This window comes from Lithobates pipiens, unplaced genomic scaffold (genome assembly GCF_037356315.1).
Source record: "Lithobates pipiens isolate NorthernLeopardFrog02 unplaced genomic scaffold, aLitPip1_a1.2 Scaffold_24, whole genome shotgun sequence".
NCBI lineage: Eukaryota > Metazoa > Chordata > Amphibia > Anura > Ranidae > Lithobates > Lithobates pipiens.
In genome coordinates this window covers 24,028,617-24,044,242 of record NW_027507786.1, presented here as the reverse complement: position 1 = coordinate 24,044,242, position 15,626 = coordinate 24,028,617, and the positions used below count along the sequence as shown (strand labels likewise).

Genomic DNA, 15,626 nt, shown 5'->3' with positions numbered 1-15,626 from the left:
TAAGATTCCATCATACAAAGACATTGTTGACAATTGAGTTCTTCCAACCTTGCGGTTACAGTTTGGCGGAGACCCTTTTCTGTTCTAGCATGACCATGCCACCCCACCCCCATGAAATATGTCAGCTACATAAAGACATGGTTTGACCAGTTTGGTGTGTCCCACACAGAGCCCTGACCTCATCCCTACTGATCGCCTTCGGGATGACTTGGAATGCCAGGTCTTCTCATCCATCATCAGTCCTGCCCCTGGAGGCTCATGATTAAAGAACTCTACCAATAACTGTAATAGGGTCACCCTACTCCAAACTGATACACAATATTGCCCAAAGTATGTGAACCCCCTCCAATGATGGAGTTCAGATGTCCCCAGTGAAGAGTCCTGGAAATCCTCCATCATACAAAGACTTTGTAGACAATTGTGCTCTTCCAGCCTTGTGGTAACAGTTTGGTAAAGACCCCTTTCTGTTCCAGCAGATGCCCCCCCCCCCCCCCCCCCATGTACAAAGCCACCTCCATAAAAGACATGGTGTGATCGATTTGTTGTGGAGTAACTCCAGTGCCCTCTACAGACTCCTATCCACCCCAAAAGCTTGTGGAAAGCCTTCTTATGGCTCATTCTATGTGTACACACGACCGGACATTGTCTGCGTACACACGACCGGACATTGTCTGCGTACACACGACCGGACATTGTCTGCGTACACACGACCGGACATTGTCTGCGTACACACGACCGGACATTGTCTGCGTACACACGACCGGACATTGTCTGCGTACACACGACCGGACATTGTCTGCGTACACACGACTGGACTTTCCGGCAGACCAGGTCTGACAGACTTCCTGACGGACTTTCAGTGGACTTCTGAATGGACGGACTTGCCCACACAGGAATGGACTAAGACCGTTCGAAAGTCCGTTCATTTTGAAGGTGATGACATAAGACGGGACTAAACAAGGAAGTTCAATAGCCAGTAGCCAATAGCTGCCCTTGTGTCGTATTTGGTCCGTTGGACAGAAGAACGGTTTTCCTGATAGGAATTGATCCCACCGGACAGATTTGACACGTGTTCTATTTCTAGGTCCATCTGATTTTTTATATGAGAAACGATCAGATTAGCCCACACACGATCGGAATGTCTGACGGACTGATTCTGTCCTACCTAATCTTCCCGGAATGTCCGGTCGCGTGTACGCGGCATCAGAAGAGTGGAGGCTGTGAACACCACAAAGGGCATCTTGATAGTTATGGTCGTGTCCTTCCCTGTTAAAATGAAAGTCCGGCGTCTGAAATGAATGGTTGATAAAGACAAGAGATCCACCATTGCCCCGGCCCCAAGCCCTCTGTGGACCCCACATTACCCAGAAGACGGTTGTCATGTTTTCTTGAGCTCCCAGATCTGGCAGCCGGAAGATGTGCGGCATCACCGTACCTTCTCAGACCCTCTGATGATGGAGGTTGATGGGTCTTCACCTACCTACTCAGGTCACTGGAAGCACCACGTCTTCAGTCCTCCTCCACGTTTCACCTGCCTGTTTACTGTGCATTTTTTCTTTTAGCTTCTTAGAATTAGAATTTTGACATTTGAGATATTCTACTGAAATGTATTTATATATTATTTATGTCCTAAAGGGGTGGGGGTGAGACTTTCCCTCACTTCCTGTTGTGTCCATCAAATAGACAACATAAGGAATCCTCTTAGCCCTTGTACACACGGGTCGGAGATTCCGACAACCAAATCCGTCTGATTTTGTCGAAACTGTTGCATACACACGGGTCGGACACAGTTGTCGAAAAATCCGATCTTTCAGAACGTGATGACGGAATTTCGTTACGATGGGACTACGTTCAGGTTAGTAGCCAATAGCTTTGATGTAGGAATTTGATCTGAGCATGTGTGGCACTTTGTCCGATCGGAATTCTCTACACATGATCGGAGTATGTCTGATCGAACCAGTTGGTCGGCAAATTTTACCGGCAAGTTGGAAAAATTGGTCCGTCGGATATTCCGATGGAATCAGTCCGATGCACACCACACACAGTTGGATTATCTGACAACACGGTCCGATAGGAAACATTCCGACGGATTCTCCGACCGTGTGTACAAGGGCTTAGCGTATGTACACCCTGACAATGAACCTCTTTTATTCGCTTCCTCTCAGTCTGTTTTCTCTTCCATTGAAAGTGTTTTGTTATATCTGGAAAGTGCAAAATATACCCGTTGAACCTGCCAAAAATCCAGAGCTGTCCTGTGCCCGGTGCTCCCTTCCTGTGATAGGTCAAGGAGAGCGATTACCCCTCCTAGAACTTATGCTGAATCTACAGAATGAAAAGTCTTTGTGTTGTGGAGATGGGAGAGTTGGCGGGTCTGAGTAGTTTGGTAAGAGGAACCAGTGCAGGGCTGACACCACCAATCCACAAAAAAGCTGTGTGCTGTCCGCCCACAACATAACTAAAGCCGGCCATAGATGGTGCAATTTCCTTTTCTCCAACTTTCCCGTCCCGGCCAGGAGAACACAGCAAATCTCATGGGTTAAATCTCAGCTGGTCCCTGCGGAACCATCTAGATTTCAACCATCTCTAGCCGGCTTTAGGGGCGGAGTTTCTTTCTGGTAGATCAACAGTCATTTTCCATACAGAAACTTCAATGGTATTAAAAAAAATTTGTGTAAATTGTGAATGTATTGCAGAAATGTAAGATATGTACTGTACATGTTTTTTATTTGTGCTGACATAGAATTGAAGCAATTATACTGACAGTGATATATATATATATATATATATAAGGGTCTCTATCCCCTCCCAACTCCATCTAAAGCTTAACCAGTCCTTCCATTGTTGGCCTTCAACCTCTTGTGTTTCTGCCTCCCCCACAATAATGATGACATAAGAGATATGACTGACCTGTCACTGTGAGGGTGACATTCCTGGACAGTTCAGTCCGCAGAGATCGGTGGCTGATAATACAGGAATAGATGTTCCCGTTGTCCTCTATCTTGGGGTTCAGGGTCAGTAGACTTGTCACATTGTACGTCCCGTCTGGATTTAGGAGCACGCTCTTCACACAGGTCCAGATCTCCAGGAACTCACAGTCAGAAGAACCCTTCCGATATTGACCCCAACGTATGGAAATATCTTTTGGATAAAAATTGTGAACATCACAAGTAATCGTCTTCTCCGTCCCCAGCTCGATGGTCGGATCTGCCGGTGTCACATCAGCCGATGGAGGAGCTGTACAGAGAATAATCATTATTAATCTAATGCAGAAAATACAGAGATCATATCCACAGACTGTGCAGAATATCACCCTCAGGAAGTATCAGACTACTGTGTATAAATATAAGATAGATATAAGTAAGAAAATGATAAAAACAGCTAAAAGGTGGAGAAGACATCCACAGAGGAGACTCTACAATCAGTGCACTCCCTCCGGCCTATCACCCCAACACTAGAGGGAGCATTTCCTATGGCAGAGATTCCTAAGCACCACAGGAGTACAGAAATTCAATGTGTTGGGTGAAAGATCCTCCATCTCTTTGTCTTAGCCCTTGTACACGCGGTCGGAGATTTCCACAACCAAATCCGTCGGATTTTGTCCGAAACTGTTGCATACACACGGTCGGACAAAGTTGGAGAAAAATCCGATCTTTCAGAACGTGATGACGTAATTTCGTTACGATGGGACTACATTCAGGCTAGTAGCCAATAGCTTTGATGTAGGAATTTGATCCGAGCATGCGTGGCACTTGGTCCGATCAAAATTCTCTACACATGATCGGAGTATGTCCGACCGGACCAGGTGGTCGGGAAATATTTCCAACATGTTGGAAAATTGGGTCCGACGGATATTCAGACGGAATCAGTCCGATGCAGACCACACACAGTCGGATTATCCGACAACACGGTCCGATAGGACGCATTCCGACGGATTCTCCGATCATGTGTACAAGGGCTTAGAAAGGTCACATTAGTTGCTAATAAGAGGAAGAAAATGTCACAGAGCCAAAACTTTACAATAACTGTACAAAAGAGGTGGTCATGATGGCAGGAAGACAAAACTGCCTCATTACAAAGCCGGGAAGGTGACAACCAGCACTTTTATTTTCAAAATGTAGTTTTGGTCTTATTTTTCCCCCTTAGATTGTAAGCTCTCAGGATCAGGGCCCTCCGATTCATCCTGCATTGAATTTTATTGTAACTGTACTTGTGATAGAATAATATAAACAACTGACTCCATCTCAGATTCTCTTCCATGAAGTAGAAGTGAACTTTTCCTGTGTGTGAGTTCATAATCAGCTTAATATTCAATACAAATCAGAGATCATATGAACACACACTCAAGCCTGTTTCCCGTGTCTCATTTGGTCTCTCACAGATCCGAGGGTCCCGGTGGTCTGCCTGCATAAACCAGGGTGGTCTTCAAGGTGGACAATTCCTTTCAGTACTGTCTGCCCTCATGTCCTAAAGTGCTGCACAAACTGTTGGCGCCATATAAATCATGAATAATATTATTATTATTATTATTATTATTATTAATAATAATAAAATAAAACATGTATAATAATAATAATAATATTATTATACAAGATTTATATAAAATGCAATTTTATTTTTAGTCATATTTTAGTCATCTGAATCGGTTTTAGTCATATTTTAGTTACATTGTAACACATTATTGAAGCATTTCTCTAGAATTTCCAATCTCATTCTATCCTCCAGGTGTATGAAGATTTATGCCGGCCATACACTTGCCGAAAAATCCTTCAAACTCATTTTCAAATAACAAACACTCGGCCGTGAGAGTAAACAATACCGCCATCATGTAATGTCCCGAATTTTGATTGATAAATTATTGGATGTCACACATGCTGAGTACAAACACTTACATTTTTAAAACTGACAAGAAACACATTAAAGAGGAAATAAACTTCCATCTTTACATTGTGCCTATAGGAAAGTCTATAATAAGGCTTACCTATAGGTAGTGTAAATATCTCCTAAACATGTGCTCTGAAGGAACCGCCGGCCGTTCCGTTTCCTCAGAGCCCTGTGCTGTGACCGGCGGCACATGCGTGGGAATGGCGTCATCGCAGCTCCGGCCAATCACAGATCCAAAGTCCGCAAACCCAGAAACAAGATGGAAGCTGTCTCCAATGATGACTTTGCGGCACTGGAAGGAATTACTTTGTAGTAAGTTTCACATAATGTGCTAGTATGCGATGCATACTAGCACATTATTTCTTTGTGATGTAGAAAGTCTTTAGAAATTATTTTAATAACTAATATATTGCTTTTTGACACACAGAAGTGAGACTTTAAAATAAAAATTAAAAAAAACACACTGTAACTATTGGCTGTAATGCCATCGCAGATCCCGGAATATATTATCAACATTAAGAATATTAAGAAGAAATAAGAAAATCCTTTTCATCATCATCAGAGCGTAATACAAATCTTAGGGAACGTAAAATATCTCACATATAGGAAATTCAGAATCAGCTGCACATGTAGCCCCCTCTACACACATTGTACTCCCACCCTCCATGGTGTACAGACCCCTCTACACACATTGTACTCCCACCCTCCATGGTGTACAGCCCCCTCTACTACACACATTATACTCCCACCCTCCATGGTGTACAGTCCCCTCTACTACACACATTGTACTCCCACCCTCCATGGTGTACAGTCCCCTCTACACACATTGTACTCCCACCCTCCATGGTGTACAGTCCCCTCTACACACATTGTACTCCCACCCTCCATGGTGTACAGACCCCTCTACACACATTGTACTCCCACCCTCCATGGTGTACAGCCCCCTCTACTACACACATTGTACTCCCACCCTCCATGGTGTACAGACCCCTCTACACACATTGTACTCCCACCCTCCATGGTGTACAGTCCCCTCTACTACACACATTGTACTCCCACCCTCCATGGTGTACAGCCCCCTCTACTACACACATTGTACTCCCACCCTCCATGGTGTACAGCCCCCTCTACACACATTGTACTCCCACCCTCCATGGTGTACAGTCCCCTCTACTACACACATTGTACTCCCACCCTCCATGGTGTACAGACCCCTCTACTACACACATTGTACTCCCACCCTCCATGGTGTACAGCCCCCTCTACTACACACATTGTACTCCCACCCTCCATGGTGTACAGCCCCCTCTACTACACACATTGTACTCCCACCCTCCATGGTGTACAGCCCCCTCTACTACACACATTCTACTCCCACCCTCCATTGTGTACAGTCCCCTCTACTACACACATTGTACTCCCACCCTCCATGGTGTACAGTCCCCTCTACTACACACATTGTACTCCCACCCTCCATGGTGTACAGCCCCCTCTACACACATTATACTCCCACCCTCCATGGTGTACAGCCCCCTCTACACACATTATACTCCCACCCTCCATGGTGTACAGCCCCCTCTACTACACACATTGTACTCCCACCCTCCATGGTGTACAGCCCCCTCTACTACACACATTGTACTCCCACCCTCCATGGTGTACAGTCCCTTCTACTACACACATTCTACTCCCACCCTCCATGGTGTACAGTCCCCTCTACTACACACATTGTACTCCCACCCTCCATGGTGTACAGTCCCCTCTACTACACACATTGTACTCCCACCCTCCATGGTGTACAGCCCCCTCTACTACACACATTGTACTCCCACCCTCCATGGTGTACAGCCCCCTCTACTACACACATTGTACTCCCACCCTCCATGGTGTACAGTCCCTTCTACTACACACATTCTACTCCCACCCTCCATGGTGTACAGTCCCCTCTACTACACACATTGTACTCCCACCCTCCATGGTGTACAGTCCCCTCTACTACACACATTGTACTCCCACCCTCCATGGTGTACAGCCCCCTCTACTACACACATTGTACTCCCACCCTCCATGGTGTACAGTCCCTTCTACTACACACATTCTACTCCCACCCTCCATGGTGTACAGTCCCTTCTACTACACACATTCTACTCCCACCCTCCATGGTGTACAGTCCCTTCTACTACACACATTCTACTCCCACCCTCCATGGTGTACAGTTCCCTCTACTACACACATTGTACTCCCACCCTCCATGGTGTACAGTCCCCTCTACTACACACATTGTACTCCCACCCTCCATGGTGTACAGCCCCCTCTACTACACACATTGTACTCCCACCCTCCATGGTGTACAGTCCCTTCTACTACACACATTCTACTCCCACCCTCCATGGTGTACAGTCCCTTCTACTACACACATTCTACTCCCACCCTCCATGGTGTACAGCCCCCTCTACTACACACATTGTACTCCCACCCTCCATGGTGTACAGTCCCTTCTACTACACACATTCTACTCCCACCCTCCATGGTGTACAGTCCCTTCTACTACACACATTGTACTCCCACCCTCCATGGTGTACAGTCCCTTCTACTACACACATTCTACTCCCACCCTCCATGGTGTACAGTCCCTTCTACTACACACATTCTACTCCCACCCTCCATGGTGTACAGTTCCCTCTACTACACACATTCTACTCTGATCCTCTATGGTGTAGATGTAGAAGGTGCTCACTGTCTGTCTGTAGATTAGAAAATGGAACAGAGTTCACTTCTTATCAGTAAGGCGAGTTTATTACCAGTCAGGAGTGAAGAACAAGAATGTAGACCTCACATAAGTCGTTGTGCACAGGCCCAGCTTCTTAGAATAGCTGCTATGCGGTGTACTGTCAGTGGTCCGGGATAGTCTGAGACTCATCTTCATCCTCTGTTTTCTTTTGGGAAAAGCTCCACATAGATCTGCTCTGTCTTCATGTCGGGATCCTTTTCCCAGTTAGAGGCCTGTCCCTCCCTGAACTTCCCAAATGTCAGCCCCCCCTCCCCCCTTCATCTAGGGAGGGGCTGTAAATAAAATATGGCCAAATCTCAAGAGAGTTCTGTACCCAATGGGATACAGGCTCTCCCAAGATGGCACCCGAAGTCCTTGGCAGAGGATACATTGGACAAATGCTGGACTTCCCTAGTGCCACTAGTGATCAGAACTCAAGTGATTGTTCCTATTCGTAAGCCTTTTCTTATTGAATTTCCAAAACAAATGAAAACAACAAGTGCCAAGTAACCAACCTCAAGTAGGGGCAACATGGGCGTAGCATAAGGGGTTGCAAGGGTCACAATCGCAACCCCGCCCCTAGCTCCATGGGGCCTCCCTGTCATATTATCATATCATATGATTTCCACCCCCCACCCGGGGATGTCCACTTACCCCACTTCCCTGACAACTGGGGAAAAGACACGCACCTCCGGGAGGTGACCTCCCCCGACACTGACAGAGAAACCTTCAGAAATTGCTAAAACAAAACCCTTAACACCTCCTCGGGGGGTTCCTGAAGGGCTCCAGATTTGTGTCACATGGCTTTGCCCCCCCAGATCTAAGTTGCCCCCCCAAAGCCCCCTGACCACCTCCTCCACCCTGCATGCTATGCCCAGCTGCTGAGCTCCTTTCCCAGTACAGCACCACACCTCCCAACATTTTCAGATGGGAATGAGGGACATCTACTAGCAAATGTATGTAGGCAGAGGACACGCCCCCTGTCACACCCCCTTAAAGGAGTATTGACCAAAAAAAGTTTAATTAAATCCACAGGGTGTAGTGAGTGGCACAGTGGTGTAGTGGGCGGCACAGTGGTGTAGTGGGCGGCACAGTGGTGTAGTGGGTGGCACAGTGGTGTAATGGGCGGCACAGTGGTGTAGTGGGCGGCACAGTGGTGTAGTGGGTGGCACAGTGGTGTAATGGGCGGCACAGTGGTGTAGTGGGCGGCACTCTCGCCTAGCAGTAAAAAGGGTCACTGGTTGGAATCCCAACCACGACACTACCTGCCTGGAGTTTGCATGTTCTCCCTGTGGAGGGTTTCCTCCGGTACTCCGGTTTCTTCCCACATTCCAAAGACATGCTGGGAGGTTAATTGGCCCCAGTATATGAATGTGAGTTGGGAACATTGGATTGGGGGCTCCTTGAGAGTAGGTAGCGATGTGAGTGTGCGATGTATGTGTGGAGCGCTGCATAAATTGGCAGTGCCATATGGGTACCTTAAATATAATAGGGATAATTGTAGACACACCCACACTCAATCAGGTTGGACTGGATGGACTGGTGTCTTTATTCAATCTTACTAACTATGTAACAAGGGATTTTTTTTACCACCACTATTCCTTTATATTGGCTTTTAAAATTTACAAATGCAGCAATTTAGAAATCAGATGAAGCTTTAGCTTCGAGAAACAGTTTTTGAAAGATAAAAAGTGCATTTTATATACAACTCCGGAGATCAGAGCAACATGAGGGACAAATGAGGAGGAAAGAGGGACAGAGGGACATTACTCCAGATCAGGGACAGAGGGACAGAGGGACATTACTCCAGATCAGGGACAGAGGGACAGAGGGACATTACTCCAGATCAGGGACAGAGGGACAGAGGGACATTCCTCCAGATCAGGGACAGAGGGTGACTCACTTGTCTCTTAAAGGCCACTTGGCGTCTCGGAAGAAGATCCAGCGGTGCAGAGCGGGTGGAATACGTGGGATGTATTATCTCAGGCGGGATCAGGCAAATGTCCCCTGAAAGAGTCAAGACTCTGCCCTGTCTCGGCCCCCCCAAAGCAGCGCTCCTTTCTTTCCTTGGCTCTATTGTGTACTGCCGGCAGTGGATCCCAGATCGTTCTTTTTATGATTCAATCTTGCGCCCCTCTACTGCAGCAACTGCCCCCAAGCAGGGGATGTACCCAGAGGAACTGACAAGCCTTCCATTCATTATTCCAGTCTTTGAATGAATGACTTGTCTTTGGCCAGTGCCCCGGCACTCGCTTTACCAGATCATAAGAATCCCTTTGCTCTTTACTTCATAGTCAGGGGCGCCGCGTTTGCTGCTGCTCTGGCCCAAGCGCACGGCATCCACTGCCAACCCGTGGCTTACCTATCCAAAAAACTCCCAGTCCAAGTGTAAGGAATGCCGGCTTGCCTACAAGCTGTCGCTGCCGGGGCCACGGCGGTAAAAGAAGCTTCTAAAACCACTTTAGGAACCAAAACGACTTTGTACACCACACACACTGTAGTGCGCCTTTTACAAAACATTTCCACACAGCACATGACAGCCCAGCGCTCCGGTGGCTATGAAATTATCCTCCTCCGTAACACGCGGTCTCGCTGTCAAATCTCGCTCTGCAACACCTGCAGTCAGATTACTACCTGCATTACTCAGACCCCCGTCAGTCGAAGTCCCCCCAGACCATGACTGCTCCACGCAGCTGCTACGTTCTACCTCTCCCAGACTCAACCTCACTGACCAACCAGCCCCGAGCCTCATTACATAAGTGTTTTTGCTGATGGCGGCTGTTCTAGACCGAGTGATGATACGTACAAAACCGGTTACTCTGTAGTGACTTCAGGGCCATCTTTAAGGCAGGGCAAAAGGGGCAGCTGCCCTGGGCCCTGTCATTGTTGTGGGGCCCAAAGCAGCTGCCTCATACTTGCCAACTATCCCAGTTTACGTTCCCCTGTCCCTTGAAGTTTTAGTCCCGTGCTGTGTCCCGATATCTCAGTGTGAAGTGCTGCTACTAATGCTGCCCAGCTCCGCCCTATTGTTGTGTACAGATGACTCACCTGCAGACTTGTGTTTGTACATGTAAATAAGTGGCATTCATATGTAAATAGCTGAGGCCAACAGAATTGATATGTAAATAAAGGCAGCATTCATAGGTATATCAAGCCCCCCCTGCAGTGAGGAGATGATGTGCTGTAACCTATAGCAACCAGTGAGCAGTATTACTGTACAGTAATCTCTAGCAGCCAATCAAAAAGCAGAAATCATGTGCTGTAACCTCTAGCAAGTAATCAGTGAGCCTTAAGGAGTGCTGTAGCCTCTAGCAACCAGTCAGTGAGCGGTAATGATATGCTGTAACCTCTGGCAACCAATCGCAATCGCTGCCTGATCTGATACAGAAAACTGATTTTAAGTCTAGCTGCTATTTATTTTATGTCTCAGAGAAGGTGGAGAGCGAAATTGCATGGGGGGAGGGGGGCCCTAAGAAAAATTTTGCCCAGAGCCCAATCAATATTAAAGATGGCCCTGAGCGACTTTACCAGACCTAGTAGTGGAAGCAAAACCACTAGCAGCCACCTCTGCTCAGCCAGCAGAACTCTCTGCCATAACCCGTGCCTGTCCGTTGTTCAAAGGACAGAAAGTAAACATTCACACTGACAGCAGATACGCTTTTCGGTGTCGTACGCGACCGCGGCGTGATCTGGCAGTCTTCTTCACTCTTTCGGGGGGGACTTGCCTGGTCCAGCCTGTGATAATACATCCCAAATATTCCACCCTCTCTCTGCACCTCTGGATCTTTTTCCGAGACGTTTCAAAACGGCGGATAATAAACAAATCTCAAATGAATCCTGGGTGGAGGATTTATAATGTGCACTTCACTTGCCCTCAAAAATGAATGTCATTAAAGCGGAGCTCCACCCTAAAGTGGACCTTCCGCTCATTGGAACCCTCCCCCCCTCCGGCGCCACAATTGGCACCTTTCAGGGGGGAGGGGGTGCAGGTACCTGTACAGTACAGGTATCTGCACCCACTTCCGGCGTAGATTCTGCAGAATCCATGCACCTTTCCGAAGGTCCCCCGCTGCCTGCTGGGAAACACACGGATCCCAGAGACAGCGGGGACCATCCTTATTGCGCAGCGCGACTCGCGCATGCGCAGTAGGGAACCGGGAAATGAAGCCGAAAAGGCTCCACTTCCTGATTCCCATAGCCAAGGTGGCGGCGGCAGCACCCGAGAGACGATCGAGAGATCGGCTTCGGGTGCCGACATCGCGGGCGCGCTGGGCGGGTAAGTGTCCTTATTTTAAAAGTCAGCAGCTGCAGTATTTGTAGCTGCTGGCTTTAAAAAAAAAAACGGCGGAGTCCCGCTTTAATGTAAAGGGTCAATACTATGGCAAATCTGAGGCTACCAGGGGAAATAACTTAGCAGACGGGCAGCCAAACCTGCAGCTGAAGAAGCAATCAAAGAATCTCCCCCGGAACCAACCCACCTGCTGCTTTCTACAGATTTTCCCTCTCCGGATTTTCCAGCCCCGGCTGCATTACTTCAGAAGAAAGCCCAATTATCCGACTTCACTTGTTGGGAATTGATGGTTTGGCACGCAGCCCCGATGGCTTGTGGTCAAACAAGGAGGGAGTGACAGGCATTCCTGAAACAGTAGCTCCTTTCCTTTTATCTTATCTCCGTGGCCCCGGACACAGGAAAAAAGCCCCTACAGCAAATGTATAACCAGAATTTTTGCACTAACACCACTCACCTATTGATCAAACAACTAATTGGCTCCTGCCTAACTTGTGCCCAGAATAATGTTCAAGGGCCGAAGCATGGCCTTCATGGTCACTTGCCGGCACCTTTGGGCCCATTACAGGACTTACAGATTGATTTCACACACATGCCCAAACAGAAAGGTAATATCAAATATCTTTGCAAGATAGTAGAAACATTTTCCTCCTGTTCGGTGTCCAATCACATACAGTCGCCCATCAGATAGTGTCCGCTGTGTACTGCGCATGCACACAGATTCCGAAAATAGCCGAGGATGAACGGCGTCTATCCCCACCATCCAAGTGGACATAGAGTAGGAATATAAAAGAGCCGAGCGCAGCGAGCCCGAGCCCGAAGCGTGGCGAGCGCAGCGATGGGGCCCTCTATTTTTCACAACCATATGTCCGCTTGGATGGTGGGGCCACCACCTCCATTCACGGCGCAGGCGTCGTTCAGCTTTGGAGATTTTCCGAAGCTTCTTCTGCCCCATACTGCGCATTCGCACTACGGGGCGGACACTATATGATGGCCGGACACTATCTGCCAGAACTCCAGATGCTATTCCTGTTACTGGAGAGCCACTAGGTGTTTAATCAATCATTGGATTAGTAGGTTCAGTTTACCCGCTACCATATACTCTGACCGGGGACCCGCTTTCACAGCAAAACTCACCCAAGAATTAGTGAAAGTTCTTGGGATACAATGGAAGCTCCACATTCCCTACTATCCCCAGAGTGCAGGAGTACTGTAAAGAATGAACAGAACCATTAAAGACAAATTAAGAAAGGCCACACAGGGTACTATGAAAAACTGGCTCCATTTCTTGCCAGGGGTACTCCTCCAGATAAGGACCACCCCCCATGCCAGGACAGGACTCTCCCCCTTCGAAATCCTCGTGGGAAATCCCACTCAAAGAGCCCCAAGATAGGTGAGGAATCGGATCTATATTCCTTGCAGGAAGAGCATGTGAAATACCTGGTAAGTAGCCTTGCCGAAATCTATGACAAGGTTGTTGTCACCTTTCCTCCTCTCTCCACAGAACCAACACATCCTTTTGTCCCGGGGGACAGAGTGCTGATCAAGCAACTTGCAGTCCACAAGCAACCAGACCCCGTCTTCCAAGGTCTCCAGGACAGCAGTGCTGACGGATCAAAGCCCGCAATGGATCCATGCATCAAGGTTGAAGAAAAGCCCACAGATGAAGGAATCAGGAGAAGGGATGAAGGAGCTCCCGCCAGTAACTGTTCCAGAAGAGACTCTGACACCATTACCCCCTCCCCCGAGGCCCCTTAGCCGCCCATATCATTTTTTTCATAAATTCTCCCCATAAGCCAAGGAGGTGTACCACCTGGACAATCTTCTTTTCTCAATTGTAATGACCATCATTGTATTCCTGCTCTCACTGCTTGGGTGTTGGATAAGTTCTTCATGCGGGGGTGGGGGGGCATGTTGGTGTCAAAGTGAAGGGCAGGGCTGCATTCATGGGAACAGGCCATATTTATCCATGCTGAGCGATCAAGGGGAGACAAGGGTCTCCCACGATCAAAGGAGGGATTGTAAGGAAATGTAGAGTTACTCTTTAGATATTGTAAGGAAAGGTAGAGTTACTCTTTAGATATTGTAAGGAAAGGTAGAGTTACTCCTTAGGTCTGTTTTAGAAAAGGTTTTCATCTCATGCTAAGCTTGTGCTAAATTTTACCAGAAGTGCTAAGGCGAAGTGTGAAGCAAGATGCGTCTGCGGTTAGTTGCTGGACGTTAAAGTGGTTGTAAACCCTTACAAACCACTTTGACCTACAGGTAAGTCTAGATTAAGGCCTAGATTAAGGCTTACCTGTAGGTCCAAGAAATATCTCCTAAACCTATATGGTTTAGGAGATATTTGCCCGAAAACGGGCACCGCTGTCTACGGCGCATGCCTCGTAGACAGCGGCGCGCAGGCGCACTGAGCGCGGCATTTCCAAGAATGGAGCTGCCGCGCGTGTCGACTCCCGTGCGCATGCGCGGGAGTGACGTCATCGCGGCTTCGTCGAATGACAGCAGCGGAGCTGCGAGACCCCACCAACAAGATGGATGCGGCGGACTACAGGGGACAGCGGCGACTTCGCTGGCTCATGTGTCAGGTAAGTGACACATAATGCACTACTATGTGATGCGATGCGATGCAATGTATAGTAGTCCATTATGCTTTGCCTTTGCAGGGAATGAAAAGAACAGATATTGTGTGTTGAGAACATTGGTCTCAAGCCAAGGTGATAAGGTCAAACATTGTGATGTTGAGTCTCTAGGCAGAAATACTATGAATATGTTTTAGGTTAATATTAATTGTATAGCATAAATGCTTGAATGTAATTGGTTGTTCATGGTGCCTTTCCCCTATACGACCCCTTTTTTTGTCTATTGCATATTATTCTGTGAAGCCGGAATAAACTTTTATATTCTTGATCATCCACACCCTGTGTATGGTGTCTTGACTACCCGACCGGTCAGAGTTTTTCCATTGACCACCAGAGTCCAGCTTGAGCACAGGAAAGAGGGGCCGAGATAGGAACAACCTTTCAACTTACCTGCCCCTAAATCAAGCATTGTCCTCACCTGAGCCGATTCTTTAATCAGCTTCAGGTCCAGACACTGGCATATTGACTAAGCTTCACAGCCGGCTTGCAACTGTGCACTAGTGTAAATGAAAGGATTCTACACCAAGCCCCAATGTAATGAGAAGATTTACACTGACCACCAATGTAATGAGAAGATTTACACTGACCACCAATGTAATGAGAAGATTTACACTGACCACCGATGTAATGAGAAGATTTACACTGACCACCGATGTAATGAGAAGATTTACACTGACCACCGATGTAATGAGAAGATTTACACTGACCATCGATGTAATGAGAAGATTTACACTGACCACCAATGTAATGAGAAGATTTACACTGACCACCGATGTAATGAGAAGATTTACACTGACCACCAATGTAATGAGAAGATTTACACTGACCACCGATGTAATGAGAAGATTTACCCTGACCACCAATGTAACTGAGACATTTAGGCTGCGTTCACATTTGTGTGTGTCGGGAATACATGCAAATTCGCTTTCCTGACACCCCAGAAACGTGCTGCCCTTTAGCAGATACACAGAAGTGCCATTATTTGTTAATGACACCCTCACCCATCTGCTGAGATGTGTGTATTCACATGCACCAAAATTCAGGGTGC

At 47.4% G+C, this 15,626-nt stretch overlaps 1 protein-coding gene across 1 annotated transcript in view; it reads right to left on the bottom strand.

Moving 5' to 3' along the window:
* LOC143929725 (hemicentin-1-like) overlaps positions 1-15,626 on the bottom strand; it is a 106,433-nt gene that overhangs the window by 73,353 nt on the left and 17,454 nt on the right. Inside the window, exon 3 of the mRNA XM_077453697.1 lies at positions 2,908-3,234. Within this exon, the coding sequence (XP_077309823.1) occupies positions 2,908-3,234 (327 nt within the window). The remainder of the gene's footprint in view (positions 1-2,907; positions 3,235-15,626) is intronic.